The 14,741-nt window shown below is 34.2% G+C and overlaps 2 protein-coding genes across 2 annotated transcripts; both read left to right on the forward strand.

Moving 5' to 3' along the window:
- The first annotated feature begins 440 nt into the window (after positions 1-440).
- On the forward strand, positions 441-11,255 carry LOC100678795 (zinc finger protein 845). The gene is made up of 18 exons (XM_003426483.3): positions 441-480; positions 3,506-3,613; positions 3,694-4,075; positions 4,467-4,510; positions 4,588-4,689; positions 5,351-5,638; positions 5,711-5,845; positions 5,938-6,461; positions 6,524-6,557; positions 7,514-7,672; positions 8,509-8,616; positions 8,688-9,125; positions 9,482-9,580; positions 9,656-9,763; positions 9,860-9,979; positions 10,530-10,625; positions 10,698-10,763; positions 10,843-11,255. The coding sequence occupies exons 1-18, from the start codon at positions 441-443 to the stop codon at positions 11,253-11,255; spliced, it is 3,264 nt and encodes a 1,087-aa protein (XP_003426531.2).
- Positions 11,256-11,989: 734 nt separating this feature from the next.
- Positions 11,990-13,425, forward strand: LOC103316279 (zinc finger Y-chromosomal protein). Its single transcript, XM_016985538.1, has 4 exons — positions 11,990-12,182; positions 12,643-12,741; positions 12,818-12,889; positions 12,974-13,425. The coding sequence occupies exons 1-4, from the start codon at positions 11,990-11,992 to the stop codon at positions 13,423-13,425; spliced, it is 816 nt and encodes a 271-aa protein (XP_016841027.1).
- The last annotated feature ends 1,316 nt before the right edge of the window (positions 13,426-14,741 follow it).

Consider the following 14,741-nt stretch of genomic DNA (forward strand, 5'->3'; position numbering starts at 1 on the left):
GAACCGCAGTTTCAGTGTCCCTATTGCAGTTACAGAGCCAAGCAGAAGATGCACGTGGCTAGACACATCGAGCGCGTGCACAAGGACAAGCTTGGGAAGATCGAAAGGCAGTAGAGTTCGGTTTGCATAACGTGATAGCTTTTGGCCACGCAATCTGAGGGAAAAATTTGGAGAGTGAATTTTTTTTTTTAAATTTTCGTTTAATCGAATAACGATCAAGTATTTTTTTTCAAAAAATGCTTCTTGTTGGATGGTTATGGCAAATTGTATTTTTATCGTTTTGATGACATGACCAAATGCTTTTGCGTCGAAATTTTCTTGGATGCTTTAAATAATGCGTAATATAATGCGTGATGGAAAAGAATGGATCAAGATTCGGATTGATTTCGACAACATTCTGTTTTCGATTTAAGATTTTTTTTCTATACTCAGATTGTGTGATGACAGAATATTTAATAGATCAAGTATTTACCTACGAAAGTACGAGCGAATGTAGCAAGGAAAAGAAAATTTATTTTTCAGAATGTATAGGGGCTTGAAAATTGCAATGCAGGAATAGCGTCGATTGACATTGCTTTATATTTGCGTTTGTTGTTCAACTCCTGGTGAGAATGAAAATTACTTAAAAAAAATATTTTGCTCTAGAAATGCGTGATGCCGACGTTGATATTCCGCGTTGTACTTTTTACGGCTTTTATATCTATCATACATAAGATAGCTTTTAATGATAAATAATACTGAAATTTTTATATTTTCGTAGAACAAACAAGTAATTTTTCAGTATAATACGTGAGCATATTAATAAGCCAATTAATTGTGTATCATCATTAGCTGAAAGCTGTGATTTTGCATTTATACTCAAACTAAGATCAAAAGCTAAGAGATATCTATAGTCAAGATGACATTAAAAATCATTGGCTCATCTAAGCGTTTTTATGTACATTTATAATAGCCGAGCAAGATTATGTATACCCATGTTTTTTATTGAGAATAAAAAACCACACGGGGCCATAAAATCGTAAACAGATGAAAATTCGCTAGATTTTGAAAAATCTATTGAATTTAGCGCGTACGAGGAAGATAGTTCCAAACACTTTCCAAGTACAAGAATAACTGACGAACGTACCCTTTGTTTAAACTTGATCGATTTTGTTTTCGAAATATAAATGTAAATTACGATTGAGTTATTTATATTGACAGAATGATACAACATGTCAATTTTAAAAACTTTTGCTGCAAGCATTAAAAAAATTTCAGATAATGAGTTGATTTTTAAACGAAACTCAATGAGTAGTAGGTGATTGGTATTTCCAAATTTTATATATTGATAAGTAAAATTATATAAATGCTTAATTCTTAATCTTTGCCTTTTTAAACAAATTTATTATAAAAAAATTAATCATATAGTTTATACATTATTGAATTATTACGACGTAAGGAAAAGCTTACGAAATTTAGGTAGTCAGGATTTAGCTTGGTGAATTTTTCGATTCATGAACAACTATATGCAAAAATCATTTACAAAAAAACACCAACTGTGGTGGATATAGATTAACACGAATAGTCTTCAAAAGACTCAAAAGGGTTTGACTCGTCCACATTCATTGAGATAAAATAAAATTTTATTGATATCGCTATACAGTTAATGAATTTCTAAAAATGATTTCCGTCGTCTGCACTCGTGCGGAAGATGAGATTTGAAAATCAACTTTTATGTAATAAGTGCCTTATAAAATTATCATATTCGAGTAATTTAGAATGTAAATGATACAAGTGTAGTAGCAATCTTTTCATAGAGCTACGATATTTTCGATGAAATTTTGACAATTCCCAGCGAAAAATCAAGCAGAAATCAAAGTTATGTAAATATATTACATGTATATATATATATATATATATATATATATATATACACACTCAAGTCCAATATGTCATTGGAGTAAGTAACGTCTACTTACTTAATTATCTTCCAATAGGCGCATCCATTGCAATTTACAATGGTTAAACAAAGATATGTTAAATTAAAAATCAATTTTTCAACGCTATCGAAATTTCAAACACAGGATATAGCACTGTACCCAAGTGTTTCTATAGTTAAGGATAACAGCGTTAAAAAAATAAGACGTCGATATTTTTATTTTCTCGATAGATGTACATAATGCATTTATAGTAACAAACTCTTTCCCCACATCTTTATAAAAACTGCGGTATCGGCAATAGCATTTATTTAAACGAAATATTTATTTGTTACATCGTTAGCGTGTAATAATACAGACTCGAAACAAATAGTATTCCTACCTCTAGTGAGAATGACAATTTTTATAAAATATAACTTGGTTGTGACAGATTCAATATCAAAATAACACTACTATACTAACAGTTCACCTTTTTCTATAGTTTGAATATAGCAACATCTTTTAGTTCCTACAGTTTTACTATCCGATGGTTAACCATTAACGATCCAGTTTATTTAATTTATCTTTTACACCGGTTATACATATTTTTTACCAAGTGATACTATTTCCTGTTATGTTCCTGAATAATGAATATATTTATAGACTGCAATAGATTTATATTCATAGATTTTTCACTTTATTATTTTTGCAATCATTCTCTCAGCTCAATATCTCGCACAGCGCGAGTCTACAGTTTTTAACTCATGTGCCATGTTTTAGTTCGCCCTAAATAGCATATAAGAAATATTTTTTTTTGCTCTCGTGATAGTAATAAACATGACAAAGAAGCTACAGTTTTTATAAAGATCCACGATTTTTCTTCAACCGATATTGTGACATGTGACTTTAATCGTACTACTGCTAGATTTAAGTGCCACTCATTTACTTTTTAAAAGTATTTATACGTATGTATAGGACATGATTTAATGTACTCTTATTTTAATCGATATGTATAATCGTTTAATTTATAAGCTTTTTACCTTAATTTTTTTTATTAAAAAGGATCACTAGAATATTTTAATTTTGAATGTAAATGATATTATGGATCTTCAGTGAAAGCATTTATAAATGACAATTTTTGTAGTATTTATAATTGAAATAAATAAAACCCTGCATGAAAGGTAACCAATATTGTACAGTTATTTTACGACCCAGTACCTCATTCATACAATCCCGCAATCAAGCCAAGCATACGAATTCCGTTTCACATAGCGTTGACAAGTTCGTCTTTTGTATAATTTTTGTTTTTGCATGTACCTTGCATTTTCATTTCATATTTGTTTTTGAATAAGAGTTCCATTCTAAATCCAAGTCAAAGGCATAAAATATAGTTTGCAATTTACCGTACGAAAATTCAACAAAATCCATTGAAGAAATGCTACATTTCAATCTCAAATCGCAACATTACCGTCTTATACTTGTGCTGTACCATGTATTTAAGGCTCATAATTCCTAGCATATGCTATAATGCTTTCGTAACTTCGTCAACTGTTTAATCGGTTATCGAGGGAGCTCGTAATATATACATGGATAATTTTTCTGTGTTGCAGAGTTGGCTGACCCATTGGACACCGCGTACGTGACTTACGTCAAGGAGGATTACACTGAAATCCCGCCAGTCCTTCCAGTTCCATCGAGTCATAAATACCTTAGAGCAGGTAAAATCAGACACATTTTAAGTTTAGGCTTTTTTCTCCAAAAACAAAAAACAAAAATAAATCGTATTCCTCTACAACAGAAGACATGGTAACCGCCTTCAAAATGACCTACTGCCCAAGCTGCAACGTCACGGCCAAGTTCATCAAGAACCGCACGCCGAAGAGCTGCAAATTCTGCGGTACCGATTTCCAGTACCGATGCGGCCAATGCCAGAAGATCTACCAACGGCTTCGGACCCTCCACACTCACCTTAAGTACGAGTGCGAGAAGGAGCCGAGCTTCGCCTGTGACCAGTGCAGCTTTCGCACGAGCCTCAAGTGTAATCTGACGGTGCACATGCAGTGCAAGCACACGGATCCTGTCAATAGGCCGAAATGCGACAAGTGCGGCAGATCGTACAAGCTCAAGCGTTATTTGAAGATTCACGAGAAGACGTGTACTGGGAAAGAGGAATCGATGGTGTAATGGGAGTTTGAGTTTGGTTCGACGACTTAGTTTTTGTTAATTAGGATGATTTCTTTTCAAGTATAGATACATTGTTTAATGTAGTGTTAATATATTATGATTGGAATGTCAATTACATGCATATCTGTGTACTTTATTATTGTAAAATAAATTATCATGTCATCAATAACAAATCGATGTTTACTTTAAGGCACATACGCTTTTGGGAAGATTGAGATGAAAATGTTTTACTAATATTATAAATAATTGTTAATTGTACTGTACAGTTTTGACAGAAATCTATCAGTACACTCTTTTCTCATAATACGCACTGTAAAATATGCATTTTACTAACCCTTTTTATCGAACCGCGTTTATTTTTCCTAAGAAAAGTAATTTTTCTTCCAGATTTCCCATCGACGACAAATCCTGCATCAAGGAATGCATCTCAGGTAATTGGTATGTATGAATAAACAATAACTTCAAGCTTCTATCAGAACAATTTCTTCTGTAATCGTAAATTTTGCAGGATCAGGATTTCAACAAATTTTTATTAAAGAGGAACACTCCAACGATATGAATTCAACAATGAACCCTTCGGAAGACTCGCAAGTAGTTTACTGTCCTAAATGTAATGTGTCATCGCTTGAATTACCACATTTATCCGGAAAATACTGTCGAATTTGCAATACGATGCTAAAGTTCCAATGCGTCAAGTGCAGGACTGTTTTTTCAACTAAATTCGTATTAATGAGACACCAGCGCTACGTTTGCAGTGACCATAAACCGAATTTCACTTGCGCTGACTGTAATTTCAAATGCAGCAGAAAATTTAGCCTCTCAAGGCATATAAAACGTATTCATCGAAAAAGTTCTGCTCGATGAAAGCTACTATTGCAGCCATGATAATTTTAAGCAATCATTGTTCGATATTTGTTGCTATTGTGTACAACTGTACGTTAAATTTAAGTTATTAACGAACTATGTTCGTTCTAGCAGTTCTGGATCTGTGAGTGTAAAACAACTGACATAAATAAATCGAAATAAATATTCATGCCGTTATTCTTTCCAACTTTTCACATCTTTATCATGAGATAAGAATTTTATTTTAATTAATATGGGAGAGTGCAGAGGATTATGAATTTCACAGCTTTTATAACCATAATGCTTCTTTTTATCTGTAAGGTATTGAGAAAAATTGCACATTGCATGCGCTTTTGATTTTTTAATTAATCTGATAAGTGGACTAATACTTCTCGTTTCTATTGCTGATTTCGATTAATTTATTGCAGATACCGTAGCTAATAAATCTGCTGCGGATGCAGAGAAGACTAAGATGCCCGTTAAGAAGGCGAAACCTGGTCCGTTAAGTCGTAAAGACAAGAGTAAGGCGTCTCCTAAAGAAACTGAAACTGGTCCATCTATTGACGCAGACAAGAATAAAAAGCCCACTGAAGAAACACCGGAACTTGCTACGTCAACTAATGCAGACAAGAGCGATAAGCTCACTGAAGAAACGGCACCCGGTACGTCAACTGACGCAGCCAAGAGTGAAACGTCTACTAAAGGACCGGAACCTGGTACGTCTCAATCAAATTAAATCGATCGATGATTTGGAATTTGTAATTGACGAATGATTTTCACTCTTACAGCTGCTAGCAATTTAGGAAGCACCGGCGAGTGTATCTTCATCAAAACTGAAATTGAATATTCCTCAGGAGACGACGATAACGATGCTACTACTGAGGATGATAATGGAACCAAAGCGGGCACCTCTGATCCACTAGGTAATTTCACTATTTTTTCACTCCTTCGACACTGATTACTTTTCCAAAAGCTGAGTCACATTTTCCGAAAGCTAATCTAAAACCTGTTTCAGCAACGAACTGGGCTATGGTCTACTGCGCCACTTGCAAAGTCCTGTCCGAATACGTGCGAACGAAGACCAAGCGCAACTGTACAAACTGCCAAAATCCGCTATTCTACCAGTGCACTCGCTGCAAAAAGTGTCTCTCGACTCTGCAATGTCTTCAAACCCACATTAAGGTCCACGAGCGCGAAGAGCATCACTGCGAGCACTGCGACTTTCGCACAGCCAACAAAAACGTTCTCCAGCAACATCTGGAGACCCGCCACGTGACCAGAGGTCCTTTCGGACGCGAGGAATGCCCCAAGTGCAAGAGAACCTACAAATCGCGTAAACTCATGCTGATGCACAGCAAGAGATGCGGAGTGACGCCTGAGTTTAAGTGTGGTTTCTGCCCTTACATGGCGAAAACGATCATGATTCTCAGAGATCATGTTAAGAAGAGACACATCAGCAAGGAGGAAAGCGTCTGCGAGTGTGGAAAGAAGTTCACGAATAAGAAATACTTCGAGAAACATCAGCAGAATTGCGATAAGGCCGTTCCAAAGAGGAGATTTTAGATTTAGCGTTTTAATTTCGTTTTTATGTTTATTTTCAGGGTGTAGAAAATTTGATTTTAAAATTGTGTGCTAGTAAATGTTAAGAGCAGACTGCGTGGAGTAGAACGTTTTCTCGTATCGATCAGTATCCGACTTCACAGACTATTAATGAAATACTGAGAGAGTTTTAAGTTTCGTATTGGTTAATTTTTAATTAATGTCGCCCTTTTGTCAAAAAATATTCGTTATTTTATTTTCAGTGAAGTACTAAGATCTAGGAAGAGTTTTAAGTTTAACATAAAAAATTTTTTAAAGCGCCTTTTTGCAAAATTTGTCATTTTATTTTTTAAAAAATAGAAAAAAAAATTTTAAGTTAAGCATTAGAAAATGTTTAAAGTACCTTCGTTTTGTGAAATTTAAAAAATCCGCTGTTTTATTTTTAATGAAAAACTGAAATGCAGAAAGAGTTTTAAGTTTAATATTAGATGAGTTTTAGCTTGTACTAATTTCGTTAAATTTAAGAAGTCAGTTATTTTATTTTAAATGAAAATGAGTTTTTATTTTAGCATTTAAAAAATTTTAAAGCACACTGTAGAATTTCGAAAATCCGTTATTTAATTTTGAATGAAAAGCTAAGCTACAGAATCTGAAATTTATTTAGTTATTTTAAATAATAGTTTGAGTTATTAAAACTAGCATAAATAAATGTAGACAGAGCTAAAAATCTAAATCCTTCGCGTTACTTTATAATTATTACAATAATAATGAAATGTAAGTTGAATTAAAAATTATAATAAAGTTTCTTAACCATAACTGATCAAGAATGGAAATTTCTTTTTAATTGATTTTAATCCAGTAACAAACAATGATTACTAACAAGTTGCAAATATATGATGTTTTGTTGTACTTTGTGAAGTCAGTGGCTGTTTCTTTCTCATGAATCGGTTTTGGTTTGTACAAAAGGTTCCCTTCTAACATCAATGTTCTCAATGTGTACCTACTGTCGAATTGGTATTGTCCGTCTGACGTTTTTAATCACGCAATTTCAGATACAAATTTTATGAAGGTGGAAGAACTCTCTTACAGCTTAGAGGATTATATCTCTGTAAAAGATGAAAATCCAACTATTATGGAAACCGCGTTTATCAAAGAAGAATTCACTTACTGTTCAGACGATGAAAGCACTCTATCGGCCGAGAATATTCCAGGTTAACTTTTTTATTGACTTTTAAAAGAACGATCAAAAGACAAAAAATCATCAACAACTTTATTTACAGAAAGAAATTTCAAAGAGGAATACTGCAGTTTCTGTCGTACCTCATTTCTGATAACGAAAGAACCGAAGAAATATCAGATTCGCAAGTGTTTGGACTGTCAAACCAATCTAAAGTACCAATGCGGGCGTTGCAAAAAACAGTACAAATACGTTGCTAAATTACGATTTCATCTAAACTACCAATGTAATCAGCAGCCTCGGTTCTTCTGTGCCGATTGCGAATACAAGACGACCAACAAATCTTTATTGGTGGTCCATCAGCGATGCATGCACATGGATTATCCGAGATCTCATCTTTGCTCCAAGTGTCCGAAGATGTACAAACACAAGTCACACTTGCTCAGACATGAGAGACGATGTGGCATAAAATTTGTGTGTCAGTACTGCTATCACGTGACTACCTCAGAAGCATGCTTGAAGTCACACCTGCGAAGCGTGCACTTTATCGCTCCTGGACGAGCATTCAATTTTGAAATGCCTAATTTATTTTTCGATTGTTGATTTTTATGCTTTTTATAGAGTTTATTTTTTGCATAATGACATTTATATTGTTATATTTGAGATGTTAGTTGTATAATGAATGGTTCGATAAATAAACGTAGTTACACGATGATTGCACCCATTAACGTCACACTTTCCTTGCATAAAAATATCATCTGCGATCTTCTACACACATTTTTTTATTTACATTTGCATTTGAGTGTTTTTGCTATGAAATGACGATTTTTATTGCATGAAAATATTTACAATCGGTTGTAAAAATTTCAGATCTACTCTCTTTAGAAATGGAAGAATTCGATTACAAAGAAGACTGCCTCAGAGAAACGCGTGATCCTTTGGAAAGCGAATCCGACTCCATGGTTGAAGAATTTGCAGGTTCGTTACTCGATCGAATATTCTTTGAGCTTAAAATGCTCCAACTTCATTGAATGTATTCCCTATTACAGATAACGACAGCAAACTGGAATACTGCAGCAACTGCAAAGTCTCAACCATAATAGACGTGACACAGCAACCGAAGAAATACGAGATACGCAACTGCCCCATCTGTAAGATCCAACTCCAATACCGGTGCAGGCGTTGCAAAAAATTCTACAAGTGGTTCGGCAGCCTCAACTTCCACGTGTCTCAAATTTGTGGCAAAGAACCGAGTTACCGCTGCAACAATTGCACTTTCATGACGAACAGTAAAGGCGGATTGACGGTTCACATGCGCAGCAAGCACACGGCTGAGATGACCCCCCATAAGTGCTCTAAGTGTCCGAAAATATACAAGCACCGAACGCACATGCTGAGACACCAGAGACAATGTATTGGCATGATTTATGAATGTAACGTTTGCGACTACAAGTCGCTCACAAAGTATTTTTACGAGCTCCATTTAAGTAAGAAACACGGTATCGAATCGACTGTAAATGATGCTACGACATCCTGAATACGGATAGCGTAAAATTCTTTTATTCAGAACGTGTCAAAAAGTTCTTTTACCAAACCATTGTACAGACGAAGCATCTGCTTGGGAAAACATAATCATATTTAAATGTATTGTACTTATTATTTCGTTAAATAAATTATATTAAAAATGCAAGTTGAATCGATAGTTGTTTTATTTGTTATTAGATTATGTTTTAGTATTATGTGTCTTACTTTGATTTTAATATAAACTGATTTTGTAATTAACGGTCAGTTGATATAAACTAGTATTTATTATATTAAAAAAAAATTGTTGCAACTGTTGCAGTTGGAAAAAAATCGAACGATTCAAAAGGCCACGTAAAAGAAGAGCTTCAAATCGAATGGGACGATGAAAGTCAAGCAACATCCATAGCAGATTTAACTGGCAAGTTGCTCATACTAAAATAATTTGGATTGAAGAAAAAATTAATTGATAGCTAAGTTTTCATAACAATTACAGATCAACAATCTTCTGACGGGGAAGAACATGAATTAATCGTAGAAGAACCTTCAAATGAAAGCGATAGTTCTGTGGAAAACGAATCCAGGGCAATGGAAGAAGCTTTAGGTTTGTCACTTGATTATAATGAACACGTATTGTTATAAACAAAATATAGGTAAGCAATTTAAGAATTATCTTAATTTATTAAATGATATTTTATAGATGCAAGCGGAAAGATAGTATATTGCACAAAGTGCAAAGTGTGGACCAGTCTAAAGAAACCCCTGAAAAAATCATGGGAAAAACGGTGTATTATCTGTGATACAAGACTAAGATACAAGTGTAGGCTTTGTAATAGAATGTATAACACGTATCATTTCTTTTCAATTCATAAGAGTCGTCTCTGCGAGGAAAAACTGCAATGATATATCTACAAGTGTTCTAAATGACAGAAACCGTTCAATAACCAGAGTCACTATGTGTTTGTTTCGTTTATGCGAGTTTAATATGTTTAATAGTAGGTGATTAAAACCTATTTTCTTCGTTCATTTTTTTTATTCAATACGTATTTTGTACTAAATTATTAACAAAAAAGTATTGTAATCGTTATAGACTGAAAGATAACTAGTTATTCAGAATACGAGAATATAAAACAGATTAAAAATTGTAAAAGTATTTAACGATGTATGCATGAGTCTTTTATGCCAAAAAATAAATCAGATTAATAATTCAAAGTTTAAATAGCAGTTTTCTTTATCACTAAAATGTGTTGTGTTATAATGTCAAGTGTCATGTGTTTTTTGTTTCGTCTTTAATACTAATCTTATAACTTTCACAAATGATCAATTAAAACGGCTAGTATCCATTCGAAAATTTTCAAAAACTGTTGCAGGTGAGAAAAACCCAAACGATTCCGAATCTTACGCAAAAGAAAAGCTCGAAAACGAAAGAAACCGCGAAATTCAGTCAACACTTCCAGATTTAACTGGTAAGTTTTTTTTTTTTTAAAGGTCAATGCCAACCTTTTTCTAATGTTTATAACTTTTTCACACAATATCAGGTAAAAATTCTCCTGAAGTAGAAGAACATCAGACTGAAAAAGAACCTTCCAATCAAGATGAGTTAGGTATGTAACTCGATTAAAATAGAACATATTTATACGTTATAATCAGTATATCTGCAAGCAATCAAATCGTATTTTGTAGACGAAGAAGGAAAATTAGGCTACTGCTACCAATGCAGAGTGTACACCATTGTTGAGGAACCCTTGACGCTATCTCGTAAAAGCAACTGCCCTACCTGCCATACAGAACTCAAGTACAAATGTAGAGGTTGCCGTCGAAACTACATGACTTACAAATTTTTTTTAATTCATAAAACTAGTAAAAATTGTTGCGAGAAAAACTCAAAAGAGCCATCGATACGTTACGATTGTTGTTATTGTCAGAAACAGTGCAACTCCATGCATAATCTTAGCAAACACAAAGACAAATGTACCAAGAGTCCTACGAATGTTAAGATCTGTCCATTCTGCGATATGAAGCCTTTAGCCAAAGATTTCAATTGGCACTTGGCTATGAATCATTACTCTATATTGAAACAAGAAAATATAATGTGATTAAACATTTCCTATGCTTTATAATAAATAAAATGAATTCGTCAGTTGAAGGAGAATTTCACAGTACAGTACTTTTATCATGAATAATCAATCGATTTTGAATATAAAACCTATTTCAGATATGAAACTCGCTGCTCTATTATCAATGCAAGAAGATCTTTCAAATCTACAACCTTAATTCAGAGTTTTTTTTAGTTTATTGTGACACGCATGATTATCATTTTTTTATTATATACACGAGGATCAAATAATGTATAAAAACTAGTTATTTTTTCTGTTACAGATCGGCACATGTCCGTTGACTCACACTGCCACGTCAAAGAAGAGCTCGATATCGATTGGAACGACGACGAAAGCCAATTCAAGGCACTGGATTCAACTGGTGAGTTTCTAAAAAAACATATATTCAAATTGAAAAACTAAACCCCGATTACACTTCACCACAGATCAATCCGACGATAAGTACGAGTACCATACATTCTGCAGTCCCTGTAACACCGCCTCTACAATTCGTTACCATATCAAATGCAAAGAAATCCACCGCTGCACCACTTGCAACGCAGTTCTCTATTACAAATGCTCCCGATGTCAACCTGCCCGTATCTACAAATGTATCGCATCTTTGCGCCAGCATGCGTTACGTCTGTCAGAAGCCCGCGAACTTCGCCTGCGACGCGTGTGACTTCAAATCCTGATACAAGGGCGCGCTAAAAGTTCATATAGAGAACCATCACATGGCCTTGATGAAGAGGAGACATAAGTGTTCGAAGTGTCCTAAATCCTACGCGTACAAGCATGATTTGACGAGACCTGAGAAACAATGTGGTGAAAAATGGGTAAAGATGCCTTGCGATTACTGTGGTTATGCTACGGTTGATGTTGATCGCCTAAAGCAGCATTTGCGCAAGGCTCATGGGCTGAATAGACGTTCCTATAATTTATACCTGAAACGAAAATTTGTATAAGATTTTTCCGACAATGTTCAATAAAATAGTTTTTCATGTACTTTATTTACAAATCACGTTATTTTTATCAAGTCCTTAAGTAAAACTAGTGTAAACACAAAACTAAACTTTCTTGAGTTTCTTATTGCAGCACATATGGATTTATCAAAACTGAACGTGAATGTTGATCTTAGACCATGCAAATAACAATGTGCAATTTCCAACAATAAATTATTTTGTAGGTAGTTCAGACTTGACTATTTCTTTTTATTTTCATCTTTTGCTTATTCGCCTCGTCCACAAAAAATTACTATCATCGCTATTAATTCTATTTTTGATTGTTTTTTTTGTATGACTTGTCTAATGCACGCTACTTCTGTATTGTAACGACTACATTTTTGATAGAATAAAATACCAATAACGTATAAATTCTATATTTTCAGCTGTCACGATTGGCGTATTGAGTAAATTATTAGTGATCAAAAAGGATCCCGTGTACGTTCTGGACGAATCTTCATCTGTAAAAGCTTACAAACGTGTCTGTGAGTATTACAAATCATACTTAAGATTAATATGCAAAGTATTCAATTGTTACACATTTTATTTCAAATTGTTCAGATCAAACGGTGGACGGGCAACTGGTAGACCTTGACCTCGTGGATAAAAGTCAGATTCAAATAGCAGAAGAAGGTTTGTACATTATCATTTTCATATTTTTCTATCAAATCATTTTGTATAAAATAGGATGATTAATATAATGCTCCGTTATTACAGTCTGTGAGGAAAAATCGCCAAAGGAAAATCCAATGAAAGGTAACTATCGTCGAACCTGGGACTGTCCGCACTGCTCGTTCTCAACGTTATACGGCTACTCTCTGAGATCCCATATACTTAATCAACACAAAACTAACAGGAAAAAATCAGCGAAAGCTAAAAAAGAGCCGACGATATTCGAGTGCGAGATGTGTGGCAAAAAGTACAAGCAATTCAAGTTCCTCAAGGCACACATCAAGTCGTTCTGCGGCAAAGCGAGTGGTGACTTCAAATGTGAACACTGTCCCTTTGTTACGAGAAGAAAATATCCCAATCTCTATAATCACATGAAAAAGCACTCTGAGATGTTCAAGAAAAAAACGTACAAGTGCAGCGACTGTGACAAAAAATTCAAGCTTAAGAGTTTATTGAATAAACATAATAAGAAATGCGGCGGCAAAGATTGGGATTAAATTGTCTCGTAATGCATTTAAATTATTGCATATTTAATGCAGTTCGGACGAAAGAGAATACTTCGAAAAATCTGAATGAGAATGTTGTTTGCATGATTTATTTTCTAATTTTCAATCAGTGCGTTTCACGTAAGCCATAAATGTAATGATATGGCGATAAAATTTCGACGTACAGAATTCATCGCATTAAATAAGATTTGGACGAAAGATATACGCTATAATTTTAAATTTGTGATTGATACTTCTGTCTAGTTAATAAGTACTTTGTTCGAACTAACGTAATAACGTGATGATGTTATCATTATCAACAGAAGTTTTTTAAGGCAGAACAGAGTAGTTAACTACTGTAAATTAAGCTATTTTTTATAATAATTAAATGACTTGAAAAAGAAATTTACTGCTGCTATTTCTTACTTCTACCGTGTCATATTATTTTTAGATATTTTTATAGCTAAAAGATTAAAAATATTACTTTATTAATTTGGCTGCATGTATGCGTGGAAAAAACCGTATAGATTTTTTTTAAGTGTCCATTGAATATCCAGGGGTGGTGGTTATCCACAGAATTTTGTAAGAGTAATAACAAGCTTGAAAGTTGAAAAATTATACCAATACAACTGTTTTAGGATTGAAAACACATACTTCCAGAAGCCGTAAAAGAGACGAGTTAGTGCAACGTTCTCTCGATACACCCATTGGTTAGTTTCAAATACATTTTTTGCATATTTTTATCTAATTAAAATAAAACGATCTATGGCATTTCTAATTTGATGGCAAACACATTACAGAAAACCTTGTCATCATGCCAGAAGTCGCTTTTATCAAGCAAGAAGTCGCCTACAACCTGATGGACTCTTTACATTCCGATGCTGAGGAAACACACTTTTGCAGGCTGAGCGCTTTGAGAGACCTCATGAAAACTCCAAACGAAAATATGAACACCTTGAACGATCTCTTGGATGACTCTGAAAAAAAATCAAAGAAAAAGAAGCAAAAAGAGGATTTTGGTAAATTTTTTACTCATTTGTATTGTGTTGGCTTATCCACGAAAATTTATAAAAGCATATTTTAATTGATACTTTCATTTGCAAGATCTGTTGAACGACGTGGTCGACTTCTACTGTCCAACGTGCAAGAAAAAAGACAAGAACCCTGAATACTTCGTCCGGGGCGACCTCAGATGTGGCAGGTGCTTCACCCGTCAGAAATTCAGTTGCGTACGTTGTAACTCCCTATTTTCTTTATTGAAGGGTATACGCACTCATCTGGAAAAAACATGTGTCTTAGCGACTGAGCGTCCGCTGATTGGAAAACAA

The sequence above is a fragment of the Nasonia vitripennis genome, chromosome 5 (assembly GCF_009193385.2).
Source record: "Nasonia vitripennis strain AsymCx chromosome 5, Nvit_psr_1.1, whole genome shotgun sequence".
Taxonomy (NCBI): Eukaryota; Metazoa; Arthropoda; class Insecta; order Hymenoptera; family Pteromalidae; genus Nasonia; species Nasonia vitripennis.

Excerpts from the sequence above, each read along its gene's own strand:
- LOC103316279 (XM_016985538.1), top strand. The coding sequence starts at position 11,990 with ATGGCCTTGATGAAGAGGAGACATAAGTGTTCGAAGTGTCCTAAATCC. Across the intron at positions 12,183-12,642 it reads GGCTCATGGGCTGAATAGAC|CTGTCACGATTGGCGTATTG; the intron begins GTTCCTATAATT and ends CTATATTTTCAG. Across the intron at positions 12,742-12,817 it reads AAAAGCTTACAAACGTGTCT|ATCAAACGGTGGACGGGCAA; the intron begins GTGAGTATTACA and ends CAAATTGTTCAG.
- LOC100678795 (XM_003426483.3), top strand. The coding sequence starts at position 441 with ATGACAGAATATTTAATAGATCAAGTATTTACCTACGAAA. Across the intron at positions 7,673-8,508 it reads ATCGGCCGAGAATATTCCAG|ATCTACTCTCTTTAGAAATG; the intron begins GTTAACTTTTTT and ends TAAAAATTTCAG. Across the intron at positions 9,126-9,481 it reads TTTTTACGAGCTCCATTTAA|TTGGAAAAAAATCGAACGAT; the intron begins GTAAGAAACACG and ends CAACTGTTGCAG.